The sequence below is a fragment of the Petaurus breviceps genome, unplaced genomic scaffold (genome assembly GCF_028583685.1).
Source record: "Petaurus breviceps papuanus isolate PSGF00001 unplaced genomic scaffold, PetGlider_PUasm1.0 174, whole genome shotgun sequence".
Lineage (NCBI taxonomy): Eukaryota > Metazoa > Chordata > Mammalia > Diprotodontia > Petauridae > Petaurus > Petaurus breviceps.
The window spans coordinates 64074243-64098085 of NW_027185761.1; the positions used below are offsets into that span (position 1 = coordinate 64074243).

The 23843-nt window shown below is 54.2% G+C and overlaps 1 protein-coding gene across 2 annotated transcripts; it reads right to left on the reverse strand.

Annotated features, from left to right (window-relative positions):
- Positions 1-12080: 12080 nt before the first annotated feature.
- On the reverse strand, positions 12081-23439 carry XIRP1 (xin actin binding repeat containing 1). 2 transcript variants are annotated; one of them, XM_069084336.1, is made up of 4 exons: positions 23263-23439; positions 19668-19706; positions 15095-19334; positions 14580-14682 (listed from the first exon to the last, which is right to left on the reverse strand). In XM_069084336.1, the coding sequence occupies exons 3-4, from the start codon at positions 19331-19333 to the stop codon at positions 14674-14676; spliced, it is 4248 nt and encodes a 1415-aa protein (XP_068940437.1). In that variant the 5' UTR covers position 19334; positions 19668-19706; positions 23263-23439; the 3' UTR covers positions 14580-14673. The 2 variants fall into 2 exon arrangements, with proteins under 2 accessions (XP_068940436.1, XP_068940437.1); XM_069084335.1 differs by having other exon boundaries at positions 12081-19334.
- Positions 23440-23843: the final 404 nt, after the last annotated feature.

A 23843-nucleotide genomic window follows, 5' to 3' on the forward strand; every position in this document is an offset into this window, starting at 1 on the left:
CCATCCCCGGGGACTTTGGCTCAGCCTTGCAGTGGGGGAAGGGCAAACGTCCCAAGGACAAAACGTGCTTCGGGACATGGTCGTCAGGCGGGAAAGGGGAAGGGAAAACCACCTTATTAAATAACATTAACTCCAAATGAGGCTTATCACGCGTGTAAGAAGTGGTTCGGACCTAGAAGGATAACCAGGGGTTAACCTCATTTTACTGATGAAGGAACTAAGGCCAGGGGGGTTAAATGACTTGATTCAAGTCGAACAAGGGGTCACAGATCAGAGCTGAAAGGTCATCCAGTCCAACTCCCACTTCCCACCCCCTACCGCATTCCCATTTTACAGATGGGAAATTAGAGGCCAGCAGTTTAAGGAACTTGCTTCAGGACACGTGGGTAAGTGACCAGGCTAGGTCCTTTGAATGCAGGTCCTTTGATGAGGCATCCAGCAATCCTTATGTGCAAAGATACTTTCTCTACAGGGTGTGAGGAGTGGTTTTCAAGGGAAAGAAATTTAGTTCTATTTTAGACATGTTGAATTTGAGATGCTTAGCGGACACACTTTCTCCTATTGCTAAGACAAAACCAGGCAGCTCTTGCTGGCCACCTCCTGATTCTGACCTGAATACCAGGGGAGAATAGGACCCACAACTTGGAACTGAAAAATTTGAGAGAGGATTTGGATGAACTCCAAGAACACCTGGAAGGAGGCTGGATGTGGAGTCAAAGAATCTGAGTTCAAATCTGGACATGCGTGACCTTGGACAAGACACAGCTTCTGTCCGGGTCTGTTTCCATCTGACAGATAACTTCTAAGATTTCTTCCAGTTCTAAATCTTTCATTTACAAGAGAGGAAACTGAGCCCCAGAAGGCTTGCCAAAGGTCCTGCAGCTTTTTACTCCACGAAGGCCTTCTGCAGTGCCGTCTTGATTATCTCTGGCACCAGGAAGCAGCTATTAGTGAGAATGGGAAATTAGGGCAGAGAAAGAGCCCATTTGGAGCCCTGGATTACAGTCAGGATCTGTGTTTGAATACCAGCTGGGTGATTTACCTTTCAGAGCCCCACTTACCTCACCTATGAAATGGGGATAATAATGCACTCCCCGCCTCACCCAGTTGCTGGGAGGAAAGCCCTTTTGTAAACTTTATAGCTCTCTATAAATGTGAGTCATTGTTAAGTCACTTCCCTTCTTGGGGCCTCAGTTTCCACTGGTGAAAAATAAAGGCTTTGGGCAGGGTGATCTCCAAGGTCCCTTCCCGGTCTACATACTGATCTTCCCATGAGTGAGCTTTTCCTCTGCCTCCTCCCTTCTTACCCGTCCCAGGCCTGAGAAGTGAAACCGAAACCACAGCTGTTCAAGCTACATCTGAGTCATCTATGGGACTCAGAGGCCAAAAAAAGCTAATTAGGGCTGAGGCTGCATTTATAGAAGTCTGATGTGTCCTGATGATGGAGGCAGGGGCCAGTCCTGCTGGCCCCTTTGCCCTGGGTAGAGCACAGCTGGAGGGCCACGCTGCTTCATCCAGGGCTCAAGTCCCATCTCTGACAGACTCTAGCTTGGTGACCCTGGGCCAGTCACTCCACCTCCTCGTGTCTCGGGCAATCCCCCAAGACCAGGCATTGCAGAGGAGGTGCCAATAAGCCTCGGCAGATGAGTCTCCTCGTCCAAGCCCTATCCTTTCCTGATGAATCCCAAAGCCAGTCTCTGCCTGTTGGCAAGCAGAGGGGTGAGCAGGGTGCTGGAAGGAGCCCCAGAGTGCATTGGGTCCAACCCACTTGTGTTTTCACAGACGAGGTAACTGAGTAATATGTGCAGTCATACAGAGAGTGCTGGAGGCAGGGCTTCCTTGAACCCCAGAGTTCCTGGCTCTGAAGGCAGTCAGCTCTCTCCCTATTAAATTATGTGCCTCACAAAGCTTCCCCGAAGGAATTGGGAGTGTTCAGCCTCATAATTAGCCTTTAGGAGAAGATGAGACTAAGAGAGCCAGCACTGAAGGGCTGCCGGGCTCAGAAAGATGGATTAGACTTCTCTGCTTGACCCCAGAGGGCAGATCCAGGCACAATGGCTCAGCGTTCCAGGGAGGCTCATTCAGGCTTCCTGTCCAGAGACCAGTTTTAATTAGAGGAGGTCCCAGGTGGGAATATCCTTTGCTGTGGAGGGTTTCAAGAGGATTTGGGAGGGGGATGGACGGACTCTGCCCCAACATTCCCCTTCCCTTCTCCCTCACTCTCATAAATTTCAGATGCTAAATGATAATGGTGACCACAAGGGCTGGGGTTTATGTAGGATTTTGAGGTCAGTGAAGGAGTCAACAAAGATTTAAATACCTAAGATGTCCCAAGCTCTGTTCTTAGCTCTAGGGATACAACAGAAGAAGAGGAAAGGAAAAAATAACCACAACAAAAGAAAAGGAAAGAAAAAACCCACACAATGCTGAGGAGGTTCTCCAGGAGCTCCCAGTCTGATAGGGGAGAATCCATGAACTTCCTCCGGCATTAATATGGAAACTAAGTTTAGAAGTTGTCAAAGACTTGGACAAAAGCTATCTCATTTAAACCTGTTTTACAGATGATGAAACAGAAGCAGATAAACCAAATGGCATGTGACTAGGGAGGTTCCAAGGTGGAGCTCAGCCTTCAAGGCTGGCACTGAGGCTGGGGATGTCCCTCCTCCTCTCCCCTTCCAAGCCTTTTGTTCAGAGCCTCCAAAGAGGTCCATAATTTTTCCATCCTTTTGTGAAATGACATCTCATCATTCTGGCTTGTCTCTCATCCCCCACTGCCTTGATGTCTCAAACAGGATGGCCCTTGGCCTCAAACTCAACACGTCCAAAAAGAACCTCATTACATTGCACCTCCCACCTAGGTCTTCCCTCTTCCCAACATCTCTATCGCTGTTCAGGACAGCACTGTCTTTGAGGTCACCCAGGCTCACAAACCAAGTACTGTTCTCCCAAACTCCCTTGGGTTGCCATCTCTCTAATATGTCCCCTTCTCTTTGACACTGCCGCCATCTTGGTTGTAAGCCTCTATCATCTCGTGTTTTGACTTACAACAGCCTTCTGTTGGAAACAGGACCCCAGCCCCACAACTAGGGGTGTCTGGTCAGGCCTTTATCCCAATTCACCAACACTGGGGTGGAAATGAATATTCTCCCATGGGGATCCCCTGACTGGCTATTCTTGTGCAGTGGGGACACACCTGCTCCCTGACTCCGTCCAGGTTCTCATCGTGGCTAATGCTCCTCTCAGGCCTTCCTTCTCCCCACATTTCCCTCTCCTTTTTTTCCCTGACGATTAGGGGCTCAGGGTCATTGGGTATAGTTGCAGGACAGACTCTGGGGAGGACCCATGTCATGACATGCTGTTATCAGGCCTGGGGACCCATTCCATATCTTTCATGGGGAGACCCCGGCTGAAGAGTCATGGTGTCTGGGGACCACGGTGGGATCAAATGCCTTCTCACACCCTAGATGAATTCCTCCCACTCCCTACCCCATACATCCATGCTTGGAGGTTCCACCTGTCCAGATTTGAGATTGAAGGAGTCAGTCAGCTCTCTTCAGTTAACTGACCCCAGACATCTTCTAGACCATCAATCAATCAATCAATCAACAAACATTTATCGAGTGCCTACAACATGCTAAGAGCTGGGGAGTCAAAAAGAAGCAAAAGACAGCTCCTGCCCTCAAGGAACTTGAAATCTAATGGGAGAAGACAACAGAAGAGTGAACAAATGTATACAAAAGCAGGTTATGTACAGGGTAAATTGGAAATAATCCACAGAGAGAAGACTTCCTTCAGCAGGAGGGATTTGAGCTGGGAAGGAAGCCAGGGAGGTCAGTAGTTGGAGCAGAGGGGGGAGAGCATTCCAGGCCTGGGACGGCCAGAGAAAATGCCCAGAGCTGAGAGGGAGGGCCTCTTTTGTGGAGAACATGCTTCACCTTATGGCAGTGGTATAGTCGAGAGGCCGTTAACTAGAGGCAGAGGCAGAAAAAGGCTGGTTATTGTTGTTGTTTGGTCATTTCCAGTAGTGTCCAACTCTGTAACTCAATGTGGGGTTTTCTTGGCAGAGATACTAGAGCGGTTTGCCATTTCCTTCTCCAGTTCATATTTTACAGATGAGAAAACTGAGGCAGATGGAATTCAGTGACTTGCCCAGGGTCATACAGTTCGGAAGTGTCTGAGGACAGACTCATCTTCCTGACTCCATGTCCTGAGTTCTTACCTATTTGAAACCTAACTGCCCCAAGTCTTACATCATGAGATATTTAGTGTTTCCCTGGGCAAATCCCTTAATTTCCTGGGGGTCTCAGTTTCTTTGTCTACAAAATGAGATGGCAGGACTAGATCTCTGAGGTCCTTCCAGCTCCATCTATGAGCCTTTGGACCCTAACCCCATGTACCAGAACACCAGGGCCTAGGGAGTGGGTGCCTTTGGCTATCTGTCTGCCCTTCTGCTAGGCTCTTACCCAACCTCTCCAGCCCCTCCCATCTCCTTTTACTCAGGAAACAATCAAATAAAAATTCCCAGGTCTCCTGGAAAGGGTGTGACAACTGTCTGCCTCATGGCTACTTTCACGTTCCCCAGGACTCCCTACAAGACCCATGAGACTGCCCCTACCCCTTACTCCCTAGACATCTTCTATGGCCCTAATAGAGTGTAAGCTTTTTGAAGGCAGGGATTGTGTCACCTCAGGGCCTGGCCCGTGGCTCACGAATCGGGGTTTGGTGATGGTCTGGCCACCCCTTCTTTTTCCTGGTTTTGTTCTCCCTGCATCTCCATAAAGTAGACTAGCCTTATGGGCCACCTCCAGGAGCCCAGACATCATCCTTTGGTTAGATATTACCCTCTAATGCCCTCTCATTGTTCCATGGTAACCCAGGGGAATTCTTGCTTCCTTGACTCTGATTCTTTGAATTCCTTAAGGGCCTGGGCAATTCTGAGAGCTGAGCAAAGTAATTAACACCTGGGACTTTTTCACCATACCCTATGGAAAGGGCGAGGGCAGGGGCCATGGCTGGTGATTTATATCATGGGGCTCCCAAGAGGGGATGTGACCACCTAAACCAGGAGGGGCAAAGTATGGAGGATTGGGCTGGGAGAGTCCTAAGTGTCTGGGCTCCATCTTCCTGGTCTCTGAGGAATGCTCCCAGCATCCTTCTTTTCCCCCTGCTCCTGTTAACTGAGGGAGGGCGTGGGGAATTCCGGGCACAGAGAATGGGTGGGGTGAAGAAGCCCAAACCAAGGAGATACCTATCTCAGCCCTAGCCCCAGCTCCAGCTGCAGCTCCTGGCTGCGGGGGAGGAAGAGAATGCATCTGGTTTACTTTCACTTTAAATTTTATTCATATTAAGCTACAGGAACCTATATGTTTCCTGCCAGGATTCATTGGGATCCTGGGCCTGGGGCTGGGGGCTGGGGAGAAAATTAACCAGATTCCAAGGGAAGACAGGACTGTTGATTGACCGATTGACTGAGGCAAGATAATTGAAGCAATTGCTATTGAAAATATTACTTAGTATTAATGCTAATAATCACCCCTTAGACGTGAACTCCGGAAGCAGCAGGTTGGGGTGGGGGTGGGGGAACAGCTCTCCAATGACCCAAAGTGAAAGGCAGATTGGCCAGTGGCCATTGAGGGAGCAGATTGGGCTTGGCGTGCCCTCTCGTGGCTATGAGGGACAGTGCACCCTAATGTAAGGATAGAAGTTCAGTCCTTTACAACTGTGTGCAAGTCCTCACGATCCCATTTGGGGTTTTCTTGGCAAAGACACTGCAGCGGTTTGCCATTTCCTCCTCCAGCTCGTTTTTTATAGATGAGAAAACTGAGGCAAAAAAGGTTAAGTGATTTGCCCAGGCTCACACAGCTTGTAACCTTTGAATTCAGGAAGGCGTGTGCTCTATAGACTGCCCTTAAGACCAAGAGCCATTCAAGGATTAGTAGTCAAAGGACAGGACTGAAGAGATCTCAGAGGAAGAACTGCTAACTTTTTCTTTTCTTTTCTTTTTTTAAAGCAATTGGGGTTAAGTAACTTGCCCAAGGTTACATGGCCAGTTTTTGTGTGTGTGGGTGTTAAGTATCTGAGGCCACCTGGCCACCCCAACTGCTAACTTTTTCAAGACTAAATGAAAAAAAAATGTTCCCATATCACTAATAATAAGGGAAGTACAAATCAGAACAAGTCTGCAGTTTCATTTCAGATCCACCAAACTGACAAAGGTCACAAAAGATGAGACCAGCCTGTTAACAAGATGAACATTAATATACCATTGGTGGAGTTGTAAAATGGGCAACCATTTTGGAAAACCAATTGGAACTGTGTTAAAAAGTGACTAAGAAGTGAGTATTCTTTGACCCAACCCAGAAACCTCGATGCTGGGTACACACACATACACACATATACATATATATGCATACACATACATATACATATGCCCCAAGGTGGTCAAAGACTGAAGTAAGATCCAATATACATCAAAATATTGATGGCAGCACTTTTTGTAACAGAAAAACTGGAGACAAAGTCGATGTGATCAGTGGGGGTATGACTGAGAAGAGGAGTGTTTTGGAATCCTTTCAGAGTTGCATGGGGAGCTGTGTGAACTGAGGCAGAGGGAAGTCTGCAGAACCAGGGACACGATGTCTATAATGGTCACAGTGATGCAAATGGAAAGGATAAAACAGCCCACACTGAAGGCTGTTGATCTGTAATGAGCCAGGCTGGCCCCAGAGAAGAGAGGAGGAGATGCCCCCTGCTCCCTGCCCTTGCTGCATGGTGGACTGTGGGAATGGGAAGCCAAGTATGCCCGCACCTCATCCTGTGTTGGTTCGTTTTGCCTTTAAAAGCTTTGTCACAAGGGTGGGCAGCTCAGCAGGAGAGAGTACAGGGGCACATTCAGGAATAAAGATGGTGCAAGACCAAAAGAAATCAATGAAATTAAGATTAAAAAGAAGAAATCTTAATGGTCCCCACAGATGTGCAGGTGAAGAAGGGAACAGCCCCGCAGATCGCCACCTGGCGGCTGACTCCAATACTATGTTCTGAGTCACTGGGATCCCTTTGGCTTTATTTGAACCCAAGCTGCCCACCTGCGTGTTTAAGGGAGACAGCCCTAGGTCAGTGTCAGGCATGTATCTAAATGAGTGTTATCTCCCCAGTCGGCCTTGGACTTCCCTGGGGACAGGGGGTGCGTTTTCTCCTCCTGTATCCCCTGGGTCATATCTTTCAGCAGAGAGTAAATAAACTCTGCGTGTGTGTGAGACAGAGACAGAGACAGAGAGACAGAGACAGAGACAGAGAGACACAGAGACAGAGAGACACAGAGAGAGAGGAGAGAGAGGGGGAGATTCTCCTATGGTAGAATATGCCCTGATTCTGCTTTTGAATCCATCTGTTAGCTCCAAGGCTAGCAGACTTAGAAGCTTATTCTTTGGCTCCAGTAAACCATGGAGGTGGGGATAGGGGCTGGGAAGCCTTGGGACCAAAACAAATGCTTCAATTTGGCTGAAAGTTCATTGAGTCCTTCCCCTCCCCCCCATCCTTTAGAAGGGAGCTGCCCCCACAAGCCATTCCTCTCGTTGCCTGCCTGTCACAGACCCTCTTGTTTCCAAGCAGCCCCTACTTCCTCCGTGGGCATCTCACTTGGAACGTGAGAAGTCCCAGGCTCTGGTTCAAGCTTGGTCACTTTCTTCGTGTCCTAGGGCCAATCCCATCACTTCTCTGGGTCTTTGTTCCTCACCAGAGGCTGACCTGGGTAATCTCAGAGGTCCCTTCCAGCCCCAGCATTCCAAGTCTGGAGGCCAAGGATCTATTGGATAGAGAAAGTTGCAATGATGAGTCATGGGCTTGAAGATGGGTGAAGGTTCGTGTTATACCTGGGACAGGAGCCTGAAAGCTGCCCTCAGTCAGAGGTCAGGGGTCAGGAAGGGAAGGGAAGGGAAGGCATCTTGGTCTTTAGAGAGTCAAGCATTTGTCAGGAGCCTGGCTCCCTGACAGGGAGTTGCCAAGAAGGGCCTGGGGCAGCTTTAGAGGAAGTGTTTGGGATTTCCCAGGAGCTGGGAGCTCCAAACTAACTCCCTTCTCTGGGAATCCCCCATAACCCAATTTCCCCTTTCTGGGAATTCCCCCCTCTCCTAAGTCTTGTGTGGGCCCCTGCCACTGAGACTTTAGTAGCCTCATCTAACAGTTTAGAACCTAGTGCTGGGTTTTTGCTTATTTGAGTCGGGTCATGGCATTCTGATAAAAAAGGTTTACTTATAATGGAAAACAAACCAGTGTATCCTATTGTTCAATTTATGAGGATTTTTTATAAAGCTTTTTTTCAAAGATAAAAATAAAAATAACTCCTGAATGCATCAGCATTTCAAAAGATCCCTAGGGATTGAGGTGGGGGAAGAGGAGACCCTCTGATGTAGTTCCTGTTCCCTATTAAGGAGCAGTAGACCCTTCCATGCCTTAGTAGATGGCTTCATGCAGTGCTGTGGGCCCCCCAATTCCCAGCCCAATCATAGAGCCACATCTTTATTTTTAGAACCAAACAAGGACTTGTAGAGTAGTCAAGGAAATTCTGGATTCAGGAATCATAAAAGCACTTCTCTACTCAAACAGTTCCATGGCCCTCTGATCTCATCACTTTGGAAGCTCCTTCCCTTCACTCCATGTCCGACCAACCTGGGGGACTCTTCAATCACAGCCTTCATCTTACAGATCCGCCCAACATGCTGGGGGCCTTCTTCCCTTTCCCTTGACATTATAAGGGTAGAATGGGGCACTCTGGCTGTTTGCCCAGCTCTGGGTCCAGTACATCTTTTCTTCCTAGTCTACATTTCCTTCATAAGAAATCCTTGTGCTGGGCACTGGCCCTGGAGTCAGGAGGACCTGAGTTCAAATCCAGCCTCAGACACTTAACACAAAAACTAGTCATGTGACCTTGGGCAAATCACTTAACCCCAATTGCCCTACCTTCCCCCCTCCAAAAAGCAAAAAAAATAAAATCTTTGTGGCTGAAGCTTGTTCACACCAGCCTGCCAGGTACCTCTGCCTTGTCATCTCTTGACTTTCCCTTTTCTGTTCTTCTGAGACCCTCACATTCCATGCCTCCCTTTGCCATATACTGATATGTATACCTTATACCGATAGTAAATGGTAGCCTATTTGGAATCCAAAACAACCCACATTAATGCAGGTGTGCCCAGCCCACTGTGAGCAAGGCAGTGTGCCAGGCTCTGGGGATATGAAACCTGCCAGGGCAGAGAAGGAGCCCATGGGCCCCATGGTCATGGTGAGGAAACTGGAGGAAGTCACGGAAGCCAGGAAGATGAAGATATTTAAGTAAAGGTGGGGTAGGTGCTGACCATGAGAGGGACACGTGGGGAAATGGTGACCAGCCAAAAAGAGGCTGCCTGGCTACTTTGGCAGGTCTGAGAAATCTGGGCCATTGTGCCCCTTCCTTTCAGCCTTGTGACCAGTGACTAGAGCTGGGGTCCCTGGAGGGAAGGTGACAGGGTAAGCCCCGATGAAAACCGAAGGAAAAAGATTTTGGGGAAAACCGAGGATTGTCCAATGGAAGAACTCAAAATATTTAGTCTTCTTATCTATCACCTGCCAGGTCAAGGGCTGAGAGTTCATGGTGGAGGTGTGGGTGGAGGGATTGAGGTGGGGGAAGAGGAGACCCTCTGATGCATTTCATATTCAATCTATCCTCAGTTTTCAAGTGGAACATCTTCCACCCATCGACCTCAGTCCCTCAGTTCCAGCATGCCTTTCATCCCTTTCCTTCATATGTCCTGGGACACTCAGGGATTCTGTCTCCAGTGGAGAGGATAGAGAGAGTGAGCCAGAATTGGGTGTGAAGGGACAATGGCGGGTAGGGTCTGGGAGTAAGGGAGTCCCATATGATTCTTGCAGGTTATGGGAGGATGGATTTGCCATGTGCCATACAAAGAAAGTAGCTATGAAAGGGTAAAGAGAGTTTTTGAGGCAGTTTAAATGGACCCCATAGAACAGGTGGGGCTTTAGGAGAAGTTCCGGTGTGGGGAGGGAAGTGAGGGGACTGAGCCCTCACTCATGACTCTGTCCCCTCAGGCTGGAATTGGGACTGAAAAGGAGCTTGGTGTCCTAGTAGATCGAGGAAGGGAGGCTTGGAAGGGAGGGGGGGATGCTGAGGACAGGGAGCTCAGAAGAGACATTAGCAATGGAGAAAGAGGAGAGAAGAGAAAAATCGGGTGGCAGACTCTGAGAGGGACTCCCCGTCTCTGGAGATCTTCAATGAAGGGGAATTCTGGTTTAGGCTGAACTCCGTGGCCTGTGGGATACCTTCTAACCTGAAGATTCAGTAACGGATAATGAGCGTACTTCCTGTGTGGAGCTGAAGCTGAGGTGTACCACTTCCTGGCAGATGCAGGGCTGAGCTTGGGACATCTAAGTGGCAGGCAAGGACAAGATCATCGATTTAGAGGCTGACTCCCTCATTTTACAGATGAGGAAACTGAGGCTGGTTCGCCTAGGGTCACTCAGCCAGTAAGTGTCTAAGGCAGGATTTGAACTCAGGTCTCCTTGACTACAAGCCCAGCGCTCCACCAGCTGCCCCATTTCGCTGCCTGAGAAAGAACCAGGATGGGGTCAGGAATAAAACTAAACAGACTTTGGCCACTTCCTTTGAAAAAGCAGAGGGGCCTGGGGAACGGCCTGTGTAAGGCCACGGCCCTTGGCTGGTCTGCGCCCCGAGCTCGGGCTCCTTCACGCCCTCACTTGTAGGAGAAATAGGAAGGAGGGAGGGATGGGGACAAGGGGGGTCCCTGGAACTCTGGAGGCCAGGCCCCGGCTCTGAAAGCATCTCCAGTGCGTCAAACAAGGGCCCGAATCCCAGAAGCGGGAGTCTCGGGGGCGCGGCATCTGGGGAGGCATAGCTAATTCAGGCTCCCAACACGCAGGGCTTTTATAGCGGCGCGAGGCGTGACTCAAGCAGGAGGAGCACCCTCGAGGGCCCGCGGGGCAAGGCGCGGGGCCGGGCGAGCGCTGACGGGCAGCTGGCGCGGACTCATCGGGTCTTCCCCGAGGCCACGGCCCAGAGCGCCGGGCCGGGCAGGTCCCTGCACAGATCTTCCCCACCCGGGAGATGGCCGGTCCTCTGCGGCGTGGGGATGCTCAGAGCCGGGGAAGCCTGTGCCTGATCAGACTAAGGCCAGGAGTGCTGAACAGCCGGCGTTCCTCTGCGGCTCGAGGGCCCGGGAAGCTCCTGCCGCACGTCGGCTCTTTTAATCACACCTAGAACCCTCTGGCCAGCTCGTGGCTGCAGCCTGCAGGAGGGACCCACGCGTGGGCTGGAGAGAGGCGTGGCGCCGCCCCAGACCGGCCAGAAGAGGACTGGCCCGTGCCTGGAGGAGGGGAGACTTCGATGGCTCGGGGCACTGTCCTTAGGCGTCCGGGGGCTGGTGCCTGGAAGGATCTGACTTATTCTGCCGGCACCGGAGCGCGAAATCAGGAACCATGGACGGGTGTAAGGAAGGTGTGGAGAGTTTAGCGTGATGGCAGGACAGACTGGGACCGCTAGGTGGCGCCATAGTGCACAGAGCGCTCGACCTGGAGTCAGGAAAACTCAAATCTGGCTTCACTCTGGCTGTGTGACCCTGGGCAAGTCACTTCACCCTGTTTGCCTCGGTTTCCTCATCTGTAAAATGAGCTGAAGAAGAAAATGGCAAACCACTCCAGGATCTCTGTCAAGGAAACCCCAAATGGGGTCAGGAGGGGTCAGACATGGCTGACACAACAGGACGAACTTCCTAACAATTGAAACTATCTCAAAGCAGAATGAGTTACTTCAGGGGGCAATGCTGGAGGTGTCTAAGCAAAGGCTGGATGGCCATTTGTGGAGCAGGGTTTCTGGGCCAGGGAGGGGTTGGGTTGTGTGGCCACTGAGAGCCCTTCAGCAGAGAACCAGAGATGGTGGGGATGGTTTGGGCAGAGGACGCTCCCACCCAATCCATCCACAGTCAAACACATGCATTTCTGCCTCCTTCCATTCCCACCCCCGAGGGACGATGTAAGGAAAAAGTTATACCCAAGTACAGAATCCAGGCAGCCAATGGTATACAAAACACTTTATAAAGAGTAAGAAAAGGGCCGTTACAGCATGGGGGGTGGAGTGCCAGAGGTTCGGGGGAGTTTCGGTTTGGGGAAGGCTGGGCGGATGGAGAGGGTGGCGGGTGTACAGGCCTCCTGAAACCTGAAGAGGCAGCCAGAGCAGAGCTGCCCTGAGAGTGGACAGATCCAAGCTGAGCAGAGCTGTCCTGAGAGTGGACAGATCCAAGCTGAGGGACTCCACCTGTTCCTCTCGACCCCTCTTCCCTGGGGGCAGGACACTCTAGGACTTTGGAATTAAGCAGAGCTTCCCTCAGACAGGGGACTTGAAGGAAAGAAAAAAGATATCTAGGTATGGGTTTGTTGGGGAGGGGGGTCCCCTCAGAGGGTGTGTGTGACAGGACTACATGGACATTTGTGTGAGATCATGGGAACGTGTGTGCATTGACATGTTGATGGGGACGTGTCTGGAAGAGTACCTGGCTTTGTCTGTCAGCATGTGTGCGTGTGAGTGTGTATGCATGTGACAGTGTGTGTGTGTGAGTAAAGTGGACCATCCAGAGGGAGTGTGTCATCCTACAGAAAGCCCTTCCTGACATTTTCCCTTCCCCGTCTAGCAGAGTTAAAAAGAACTATGGAAAGAGGAGGAAAGAGAATACCAAAGAACACACAAAAATCAATTTTTCTCTTTGGTCTTTGGCCTCTGCCCATCTCGGACATTAGCCTCAATCCCTCAGGAGGTGGGGGCTGAGGATCAAGGCATGATCAAGGCCTGGGCTGACTCCCTGGAGCCTCCCTTGGGGAGAGGAGGTGAGGAGAGGCCTCATTTGGCAGTGGGCCCGGAGTTCCCAAAGGTCACACACACCATGCCAGCCTCGTGTAGCGTCCCGTTGGCCCTGGAGGTGCTCTGCAGGTAGCGACGGAGCAGAGGGGAAGCGCCCATCTTGTAGCTCTGGCTCCTGCTGGCTGGGCTATCCGCCTGCTTGGTGACCGTGGTAGATGACGTGATGATCTTGTTCCCAAATGGGTCCATTTCCTCGTACTGCTCCATCACTGTCCGCGTAGCTCCGTATAGCTGGGAGCCTCGGGGGCCCGTTTGCAGCTCCAGGACACTTTTCTGCCTCCTAGGGAGCAGGGGACTGGCCCCAGGGCTTGGCTCCGCCTGCCCGAGGCCCTGCCTCACCTCCCTGGGCCCTTGATCTGCTGGGATGCCTTCTGGGGGCAGAGAGTGGGCAATGTCCTGGGGCAGGTGGGAGGTGTCAGGGCTGTCCCTGGGGCTGGGAGACTCTGTTGGCTTCCTGGCTGCTGATTCAATGGTGATGAAGGATGGGGAGGAGGGTGAATTTAGGCGGGAGGGCAGGACTCTGGGGAAGCCTCGCTCTGTCCTCAGGCTCTCTGACAGTCCTCTGGGCTGGCCTTTGGCTGAGGCTTGACTCTGCACCTTAGTGAGGTCTTGGGCCTGTGCTTGGGAGGTCGTGGCCTCTGCCCGACTCCTAAGCTGGGCTTGCTCTCTGCCCTCTTGCCCACTCTGCTCTGATTTGACCTTACTACTGGACTGGATGCTGACCTTGGCAATGCTGCTTTCTCGTGGAGCTGGGCTTGAAGGTTCTTCCCCTAGCGACTCTTGGAGGAGACCCGAGAGTGCTGCAATGTCGGCCTCTGGCTTGAGGCTGGACACAGAGCTGAGGGCCTTGCGGATAGCCTTCTCGATGTCCAGCAGCCGGGCCAGGGTCTGCTCCTTTAGGCAGGCCACTTCAGCACTGGCCCGGGCCAGGTCTCCAAAGGCCAACTCCACTGAGGACACCCCCTTGGGGCCTGGAGCTGAGGCCTGCCCAGAACAGGCCTCCCTGGGGTCTGGAGTCTGGGGCCTTTTCCCCACCCACTCAGGCACAGCCTCAAAGAGGCTCTGGAGGGCCTTCACGTCCACCCCACGCACAGCATCCTCCTCGATGGCCCTCACACGGCTCAGGATGGCCTGCAGTTCCTGCTGCTTCTTCAGGTTTTCAAAGATCTCTTTGGCTCCCTGCACGTGTCCCTGGGGGATCTCTTCCGGAGACTTCTGCTGATCAGCCCCAGGCTCTGTTTGTGATTCCTGCCTGGGCAGTCTTCTTGGCCCCGGTGATGGGACAGGATCATCCTTGAGTGTAACTGGGGTGCAGGGAGACCTTCTTGGACCCATGGCCTGGACACTATTGACCACGACCTCCTTCTCAGAGGTCCTGGAGGTAGAAGTGACCAGGCTGGGGGGCTGCTTCCCACTGAGGTGGCTATCTGGATGTCCACTTGTTTGGCATGGTGGGGTCAGAGACTGGACCTCCCCTGGAGCTCCAGTGACGGCTGGGCTGGTGGGGAGGGCTGGATGCTGGAGGGGAAGGATCTGGGCTGGCCCTCTAAGGTGTGCAGGTTTGGGGGGTAGAGCGGGCTTCTTCCTGGTGATCATCACTGCAGTCTCCTGTTTGGAGGACTCTGCCTCTGGTCTCTCTGGGTGTCTCTGGCCAGAGACAGGACTAGGGAGGTGAACATAGGGCTTCGGAGGGGTTGGAGCACAGGAAAGAGCGTTTTCTTCAGGGCCAGGGAGGGGTGAGAGCTCGGGTCCAGTCACAGCAGCTGGGGGAGGAGGAGAGTCATTAAAGGCCTGCTGGCGGGGGCCAGCAGCTTGGCCTGGGCTGGGCACGGGGACCCTGCGGGCTGCATCCTGGTAGATCAGAGCGGCTCTGATATCGCCTCTGCATATGTTCAGATTGGCCTTGCCCAGAGACTCAAGGGCGGCCTGCACACAGCCCCTGCTCCCTTCCCTCCCTGGTCCCGAGCCCACCTCCGGGCCGTCAGCTCTGGGCGGGGTGGGAGCCCTGGGCAGGAGAGTCCCTGGCTGGGGCGAGGCTTCCAGCTCCCCCTTAGCAGGCGGGGCCCCGGTGGGAGGCATGAAGGTTCTTACAGGCTTAGCTGTGTAGACACCATCCTGAATAGCCACCCTCCCCCTGAGTGACCCTTCACTTGTCTCTTCCTGACCAGCACTGACCTTGCTGCGGACCACGGAGGTCATTTGGATGTCAGGCATCACCACCCTGGAAATCCTGGGGGCGGGACTGCTCTGTGGGGCTGTCTCCCGTGTCTGGCCATTCTCGATGGGCTCTTGGGCTGGGTGGGCATTCCTGGGCTTGTGTTTGTTCTGCACTTGGTGTTGGAGGGTCTGGGCCTCAGCTGTGGCCTGACGGAGGTTCTGCATGGCCACCTGGAGGTCAGGACCTGGTACCCCTGGAGTCACAGATGGGGCCCCTTGGAGGTCTGCAGGGGAGACCCAAGCCTCCTTGGTCAGGAGATTGGTGGAAGAGGGTCCCCTGCTCTTCGGCCTCTCTATCCCACCCTCTGGCAAGGCCACGTGGATGACCTTCTTCACTGAAGACACTGTCATGGGGGTTTGGCTCAAGGTGGTTGTCCCCTCAGTCGGACTGTGACTCTCTGTTGGTGGCTCCCATTGCAAGCTCTTAAGGGAATCCAAGTCCCCCTTCTCAATACAGCTAGCTAAGAGCTGGACGCTGCCCCTCTCTGCCGCGCTGGCTGCCTGGGACCCCAGCCGCGGCCGGAGTGAGTAGACAAGCAGCTTCACCAAGCCCTGCTCAGTCTCTTGGATCACCAGCCCCGTTCTGGTTGCACTGGTGGTATGGCTCCAGGCCAGCAGGTCCCAGACCTTGTGTGCAGAGCCATCCGTTAGGGCGGAGAGCGTCAGCTGCTCTAACTTCATGAGGCCGGCCTCATCCTCCTGCACCAGCAGCCCCTCTGGGGCCATGTCTGGCCCTTGCATCACTCGGCAGAGAATTCTGGGGAGCTCACCCAGGACCACATCTTCCTTTTGCACCTGAGGCTGCTCCTTGCCGGGGCCGGGCAGCTGGTATTTGGCCATTCGGACCGTCCGGGCTGTGTGGGCTTCGATGAGGATGCCTCCCCTCTGCAGGACCCCGGGGGTGCGGTGCAGCACCGTCAGGGTCTCCCCTGCTGCTGTCTCCCTCTGCTCTGGCTCTGCATCCTTCTGGGCATTCAGGTGGTCCAGGGGCTTGCTCTCAAACAGGCGAGTGGTGCCCTTCACATCTGCCTGGGGCACCTGCTCCCGGGGCCGCCCCTCCTGGGGAGCGGGGTCACGGAGCTGGTCCAGGGGGGTGCTCTCGAACAGCCACGTGGTGCTCTTCACGTCTGCCTGGGGCAGCTTCTCTCTGGGCACCTCCTCCTGGGGTGTGGGCTCCTGAAGCCGGTCTAGGGGCTGGGTCTCGAAGAGCCAGGTGCAGCGTTTGACGTCCCCTCGGCGGCTGTCCTGTCTCTGCACGGCCAGCGCAGGCTCGCGGGCGGCAGAAGCCTCTGAATTGCCTTCTGACTCACTGCCCTTTAGGGAGTCCAAGGGCCGGTTCTCAAAGAGCCAGGTGGAGGTACGGACGTTGCCCTGCTGCACGTCGCTCATGCTGACCGTCCGCATGTACCGCGGGGCCCTGCCGCCGGGCTCTCCCTTGGCCATCTGGGGGCCAGGCTTGCCCTTCCCTGTGCTCTCTGCCCGCTCCAGAGGCTCCGTCTCAAACTTCCAACGTGCGGCTCTGAGCTCGCCTTTACAGATGTCTTCCTGGGTCACAGCTCGGATGACAAAGATTTCCTCTCCAACTCCCAGCCTTTGGGTCAACGGCCTGGTCTCAAAGATCCAGCGGGCACCGCAGGCATCTGCCTTCCGTACCTCTTCTTTCTTCACTGCTGTGACTTCATGGAGCTGGCCCTGGCGGTCTGGAAGCACGTACAGGGGCTGGCTCTCAAAGCGGAGGGTCTGGGAGGAGCCAGGACCTCCGTCCAGCCCCTTCTTCTCAATTCTCGGCAGCTCACTCTCATCCACATCCTCCGGGAGCTCCCCCAGGGAGCAGGTCTCGAAAATAAACCTCTTTCCTGATGCCATAGTGGTAGTAGCATCCTTCTCAGGGGGCATCTCCTGGATGCCCCCAGTCACTGCCTTCTCTAAGCAATCCATTGGACAATTCTCAAAGAGCCATGTGAATTTGCGGACCGAGCCTCCCACTACAGGCTCAGGGGGGACCACAGACCCTTGCTGTTCTTTCTGGCCTTCGGTCACACCTGGGGCCTCAAAGGCTTCCTTCCTTCGTGAGACCTGCCCCACTGGAATCTCCACCCGGCTGCAGTAATGGACAGGGTCTTTCCCCCCAAGATTTTGAGGGGGGAACGGGGACTCTGTTTCAAAGATGTGAGTTTCCATCTGTTGGTCTTTGGTCTGGGGGGAGCCCTGTCTGACTTGGAGGTGCTGTTCTCCAGGGCCCTCGGGCCCCTCTCGGGGCTGGTTCTCAAACATCCACGTGTATGACCGGATGTCAGCCTGAGGACTGGTGCCTGTGATCTCTGGCCTTGACTCCTGGGCCAAAGCGTGGATGGGATGTGTCTCAAAAAGCCAGCGGATGGTCTGCACATTACACTTTGGGGGCACCGCTGATGGGGGCTCCTCCTCTTTTCCCTCTTTCTCCTTCTTCTGCTGGTGGATGACCTCCAGGGGCTGTGTCTCAAAAAGCCAGCGTGCGCTGCTCACGTCCCCGGCCACGACCTCCTGACGTGTGATACCTCGAATGACATCCACCTTCTCTGGTTCGTGACCCAGCCTGTCCAGGGGTTGTGTCTCAAACATCCACTTGGAGCCCTGAACATCCGCACCAAGCACCTGCTCTCTGCTGACTGAAGTCAGAGCATGGAGGCCTCCTTGGCCGTCCTGAATGGCGTAGAGCGGCCCCTTCTCAAACAAGGCCTGGTTGGCTTGGACTTGTCCGGCAGACACCACCCCCTTCAGCTTGCTCTCGTCTGTAGGGACAGGAGACTTCTCCTGCCCAATGCTGTCCAGGGGAAGAGTCTCGAATAGCTTCTTAAAAGCCTTCACATCCCCCTTTCCCTCCTTGTCCCCGGCAGGAAGCTGGCTGAGTGTCAGTTCAGAGGCACGATTGCCGGAGCACGTCTCCAGCTCAAGGCCAGTGTTCTCTGAGTCTCCCTTCTCATTCTCTCGCTGCCTGACCTGCTGCAGGCGCCCCACTTGGACCTCGCTGCTGGGAGTACCCAGCGCCTGTGTCTCAAACAGCCACAGGGTAGAACGCACGTCCCCTCCGATCACATCCTCCTTAGCTGTGACACCTTCTTCCAGTGCCTCCTCACCCTTCAGGGTGTCCAGGGCCCGGGTCTCAAACAGCATTCGCTGCTGCTGGACATCTGGGCCGGGTGGGATGAGGTCTGGGGAAGGCTGAAATTCCTTCTCATCAATAGTAACTTCCCGGATAGCATCCAGCGGCTGGGTCTCAAAGAGCCAGCGGGTGTTGCTGACGTCAGGCCGGGCTGCCTCCTCCAGGGAGATCCCCCTGATCACTCGGACTTGGCTTGGGTCCCGATTGATGGCATCCAGTGGCTTGGTCTCAAAGAGCCAGCGGGCTGTCCTCACTGCTGTACTCTGTATCTCCTCCCGGCAGGCGGCCTTGACCTCATGGATGCCGCCCTCGGCATCCTGGATAGCGCACAGGGGCTCTGTCTGGAAGAGTTTCACCGTTTTCTTCACATCCCCCTTCAGCTCTTGGATCTCTGAGCGCAGCTGCAGGGGACTTTGCTCCTGGGCAGAGATTTGGCAGCCCAGGCTGTCCAGGGGCCTTGTTTCAAAGAGGGTCCTGGTGCCCTGGACATCTCCGCTGGGTGGGGGCTCTCGGAGCACAGCTTTCTGTATGTCTGTCTGACTAGTCAGTGTGTCCATCGGTTGGGTCTCAAACAGCCAGCGGACCGTTTGAACGTCCCCCCGGATTGGCCCTGGCTTGGCTGCTGTGTGCTCTGTGGTGCTAAAGGAGCCATTCTCAAACTTCTTGGATGTGGCCCGCACATCCCCCGCAGGTACCACTTCACTGTCGGTCAGCCTCTGAGGAGGCTGGTGGTCGCCGATGGCATCCAGACTCCAGTTCTCAAAGATCCAGCGCATGGACTGGACATCCCCTTCTGTGGGCTCCTCGGCCTCCAAGACCTCAGCTAAGTCCTTGACCACGGCTTCCTCCAGATTCTTGCGGAGCTCGGGGTGGATGTGACGATACAGCCTCCTGAGCTCATTGGCCTGGCGCTGCTGGTAGAACTTGGAGAAGGCCTCCTTGGGGGGAGGAAGGGGCAACTCATCCTGGGCAGGGGGTGGTGGCAATGCCAGTGTGTCTTCCCTGGTCTTTGGGAAGGTCATTGCAGGGGCTTCCTGGACCTTGCCCTCAGCCATCCTTGTGGGGAGATAAGGGGAGATAGGTGAGGGCATGGGCTGGGACTCGGTAGGCAAGTTAGTGAGGACACAGCACACGGTTAAGACTGCCATGCTGGGGACTCAGATTAAGAGAGATGATGCCCAATCCCAGGCCTGGCTCCACCAACTCTGCCTAGGATAGGTTTCTATCTTATGGTGGTTGGCACCACCAAGCTGAAGACTTCTCCTCCTTGGTTGGTCAGGTCCAGCTCTTTAGCCTAGCCATGGACCCTCTGCCTGGAGTCCCCGGTTCTGCAAAGGGGTCTGTGTGGCCCCAGCACACACCACACTACACACAGTCAGGAAATCCTACCTTGCTGGCTCTGGGGTCGTAGGGGTTCTGTCTCAGATGCTGTTGAAAGAAAATTCAGTGTAAGCATAAGCAGGGATGACTATGTAGCCTTGTTCCCTTTCCATCCTCCTCCCCTCGGGGGCCCCCTATCAACTCTTATGCATCTTCCTGCCCACTGTGTGGGGTCTCAGGGGACCTCCCTGACCCTCATTCTTCCTATCTGTATCTGTGGAAGCTTTGGAGATTTCTTCCAGCCCACTCTCTCTCAAGCTTATTCCCTCTCCCTAAGTTTCCTCACCTGTAAAATAAGGGGACTGAATGATATGGCTCTTACAGTTGCTTCTAGTCCTAAATTGACTCCCCTGAGCAGGATTCTCCTTGGATAATGGGATTCTCCACATGCTCCTCATCACAGATGACATGACAATCATTCCTGTAAAGCCTTCTCAGTGGGATCTTCAGCATTCCCGAAAAGACTGACCCGCCCATCCTCCCTGGAAATCTCCCCTCACCCTGCCCCATCCCTACTCTGGGAGACAAATGTAAAAACAGCAGCCAGAGTTTCCTGGGAAAGCATGAGAGGTATGTCACCTTCCCCCCACCCCCATCCACGAAGACCTTCCCTTGGACACTAAATATAGCCCGATGAGCCCACATCTCACCCTGGCACTTGGGGGAGGAATGTTGGGTCCTGCCACCTCAATCAGACAGAGGGTCCCTGATCCCTTCAGGGGCCCACAACAGGGCCCCCCTTTTGGTGATGAGATTGATTTCTTCTCACATCCCCCAAAACAGACCCAGATATCCCTCTTTGTAAGCCGTCCTAGGCAGCGATGGGGGCAAATAGCCAGACAGACAGCGGCATGGGGCACAAGGGGCAAAGTGAATTCCTCTCCCTCCCACCTGTCTCCCCCACCCCCATCCCCCTCATGCCTCAGGATCAGCTGGCTCCTCTCATCTCTGGTCTGGAAGGACTGCTGACCTTGGGCTGCTAGACTGGCATCCATTCCCCTGCCATAGGGCCAAGGGGAGTGGGGAGGCATGAAAATGGAGCTGGGGGGAAATCAGGGCTGTTGCCCCTCAGTTACAGAGCTGTAGCCAACAATTCTTGGGCCAAATGGCATGTATGGCTCCTGAAAATGGTTTTCTAAGGTAAATTAAGCCACAGGGAGGAAGACGTCCAGAAGTAGACCTTGGGACAAGGCCGATGGTGGAGGTGGGGGGAGACAGAGCCCCCCCCCCCATTTGCTGGGAGGCTGCTGCTGAGATGGCTGCCATGGAGGGGAGGGAGCAGGATAGGGCTTCTTCCTACATTCATTGGTCTTGGAATTTTGACACCCTAGGGCACAGCCCCAACTGCTGCCCCTCATTTTCTCCACTCTAACCTTGGTTTCTTGTCCAGAAAACACTCCCAATACCCCAGAGTAATATGAGAGGCACAGATTGTTTCCCCTGGCCTTTCTCTCGCTGCCTGGTTACGTCAGACTGGCATTGGGTTCCTCCATGATCATGAGGCCTCCAGGAATCACCTTGGAGCAAACTTCCCTCTGGAATTAGGGCTGTGACCAGTCCTGGCTTTGAGGCCTTCCTCTGCCTCCCCTTTCAGAGGCCTCCAGTTCCCAAACAATAGGCAGACTTCCAGACAGGTAGGAGGTCAGACAGGGGATGCTGAGGCCCCCTTGCCACACCCCCACTAGGTCACTGGGTCACCCAATTACTTTCCAAAAATCAAGGAACTAGGCAGGTGGTTAAATGCTTGACTTTTCTGGGACTCATTAGCAACACAGATAAGGAATTCAGGGCCATGGGCCCTGTGTCTGGTCACCCAAGGGGATACTCACCCACACATACTCAAGCCCTGAGTCTGGGGCCTTGGGCACCTCCTATGATGGCTCTCCCCCTGCCCCTCCCCACTTTAGTGGCTGGGCAGCCTCTGTACCCCCCTCTCCATTAGTGTGTCCATCTGCCTTGGTCAAATCTGGTGAGTCACTGCCCTGCTGCCCAGAGCCACCAAGCCTGCCCAAAGCCTCTCCTAGCTCAGTCTAGCACCAGGCCTGCCCCTACCCTGCTGGCTTTCACACTCACTGGGCACTGACAACAGCCAGGGAAGCTTAATCTGGGCTGTGGTGGCTGAGAGCCATGGGGGAGGGGGTCAGGGGAAGGGAGGAGCCTGCCATCTGAGTGATCCCAGGAGCCCTGGGTCCAGAGCAGAAAAGGGACCCCCTTATTTTGTAGATGTGTGAAATGAGGCACTGAGGATCTGAATCCAGATGCTCTGACTCCAGAGCTGCCTGATGGTCCCTGGAAGGAAGTTTCAGGAAGTTTCCCCTCCTCCACGAGGCCTTCTTTGAGGTGGAGCAGGGATGCCACGGGATCTATTCTTGGGCCCAGAAATGTAAAGACTTTTCACCCTGGACAGCTGAGGAACTGTGTATGTCAGGGGAGGGGCCTGAGCCTGGGAGGGGGCTTGCCCTTAAGGCACAGACAGTCAGGCCCCTCTGGGGCTCCCTAGACAGGGAGGGCAACCTCTGTGCTGGCTCAGCAGATCCTGGGGTGCCCCAAAGCCTGCTCTTCCCAGGCTCCTAGCTGAGCTCAGCAGGGCCAGGGATGGAGAGAGACAGGCCCTCCCCAGCTAACTTTGACACTTCTCAGAGCAGAGGACATAGTCTAAAGACTGGGGGATGGGGCCCCAGTCAGGGACCAAGGGCCTCCCCTTCCTCACTGGACATTTATGGGAGAAGAGACTGTGGATGAAGCCCCAAGAACATTGCAAGGGACCCAGCTAAGCCAATGCACAACATTCCTGGAGGATTCCATGGAATGGGCTGTTTGCGGACAGGAGAGCCATCATGGATTACACCAGATCTGTCTCCCTGCAGTTCGGTCTCTGACATCCCCTTTCTCGAGCTTCCAGGCTCAGTCCTCTCCTCTCCCTTTAGCAAGCTAGCACTGCTGCCTTCTCCGAGTGTTCGCCCCCAGGGCCACAGCCAACACCGAGGGCCCTGAGGCTTGGCCACTTTAAACAATATCTCAGAATGCCCCCTAAACTCATTTTGTGGACCTCAGATTTGCACACGGTTTCTTAGGCCCCATTGGCTGCAGCTTGCCTCCCTTAGATCTGTCATTTCTCCTAAGCTGAGTGAGGCCCACTCTGCCAAGATGGGATTTGGGGTGCTTAGCTAAGAGAGATCCCCAGGCCGCTTCTCTCTCCATTTATAGGACAGATAAAGAAGGCAACTTACTTTCTCCAAGTCCTTACTTGATGGGAGTCAGAGAGACTGGAGTCGACCTGTATGTCGAATCTGTTTATCCCAAGTCCCCCAGGGAAGTCAGGCTGGGCCCCTCACCTCCAAATCCTGGAAGTCTCCGAGTGGAACAAGGCTAACCTGCCCCTCCCACCCCCAGCTGTCAGATCCTGGCCTCCTGCTCCCTGCTCTTTGGAGGCTAGTCTGGGGAGAAGGAACCCTGCAAGGGAGACCAGAGTGACTTCCTGACCTCCCTGGACCTTTTCCCCATGCCCACCCTGGCTGGCACTGCAGGGCCGTGGCTGCCACCACCTGTAGGTGAGGACACACTGGCCAGGTTCGCCCAAGGAGAAGAGAGCATGGTTACTTACATGGGGGTCCCTGGTAGCCACTAGGACAGGGGTTTCTGGAGAGATGCTGTGCTCAGGGGGAGTCTCTGGGTCCTCAGGGGAAGCCTGCTCCCGCGGATCTCTCCTTCTTCTGTTCTCACTTGTCTTGCCTCCTGCGTCCCCCTCTGCGTCCAGCTCCTGGGTCTGTATGGTCTGTGGCACCCAACAGCTGCTTTTATCTGGGAGGGTCAGGCTAAGTTGGGAGCATGAAGCTGGCGGGTTATTTTTAGGGATTGTGGAAGTTGCTATTCCATCCGTCTGAATCAATCACGGGTCTCTGAGCTGGGCTGGGGGCCCAAGCACCAGGGCTGAGGGGGAGGGAACATTCATAGAAAGCCTTGTCACTCTCTCGGCCTGGTCACTGTCCCCGCCTGCAGGAAGCACTCGATCCATTGGTGACTCAGGTCCAGAAAAAGGGACCCAGTCAGCTACCAGGAGTGTCCCGGACTATTTGAGGGGGATGAATAAAAAGGAGCCTACTTTGCCCAGCATGACCCATCCCCACCCCTCCCTGGGACAAATCCTAGCTGCCCTTCAGGGCCCAGCCCAAATTTCTGCTGTCC

What these genes read in the sequence shown, in the direction of transcription:
- XIRP1 (XM_069084335.1), bottom strand. Translation starts at nt 19,333, where the DNA reads ATGGCTGAGGGCAAGGTCCAGGAAGCCCCTGCAATGACCTTCCCAAAG.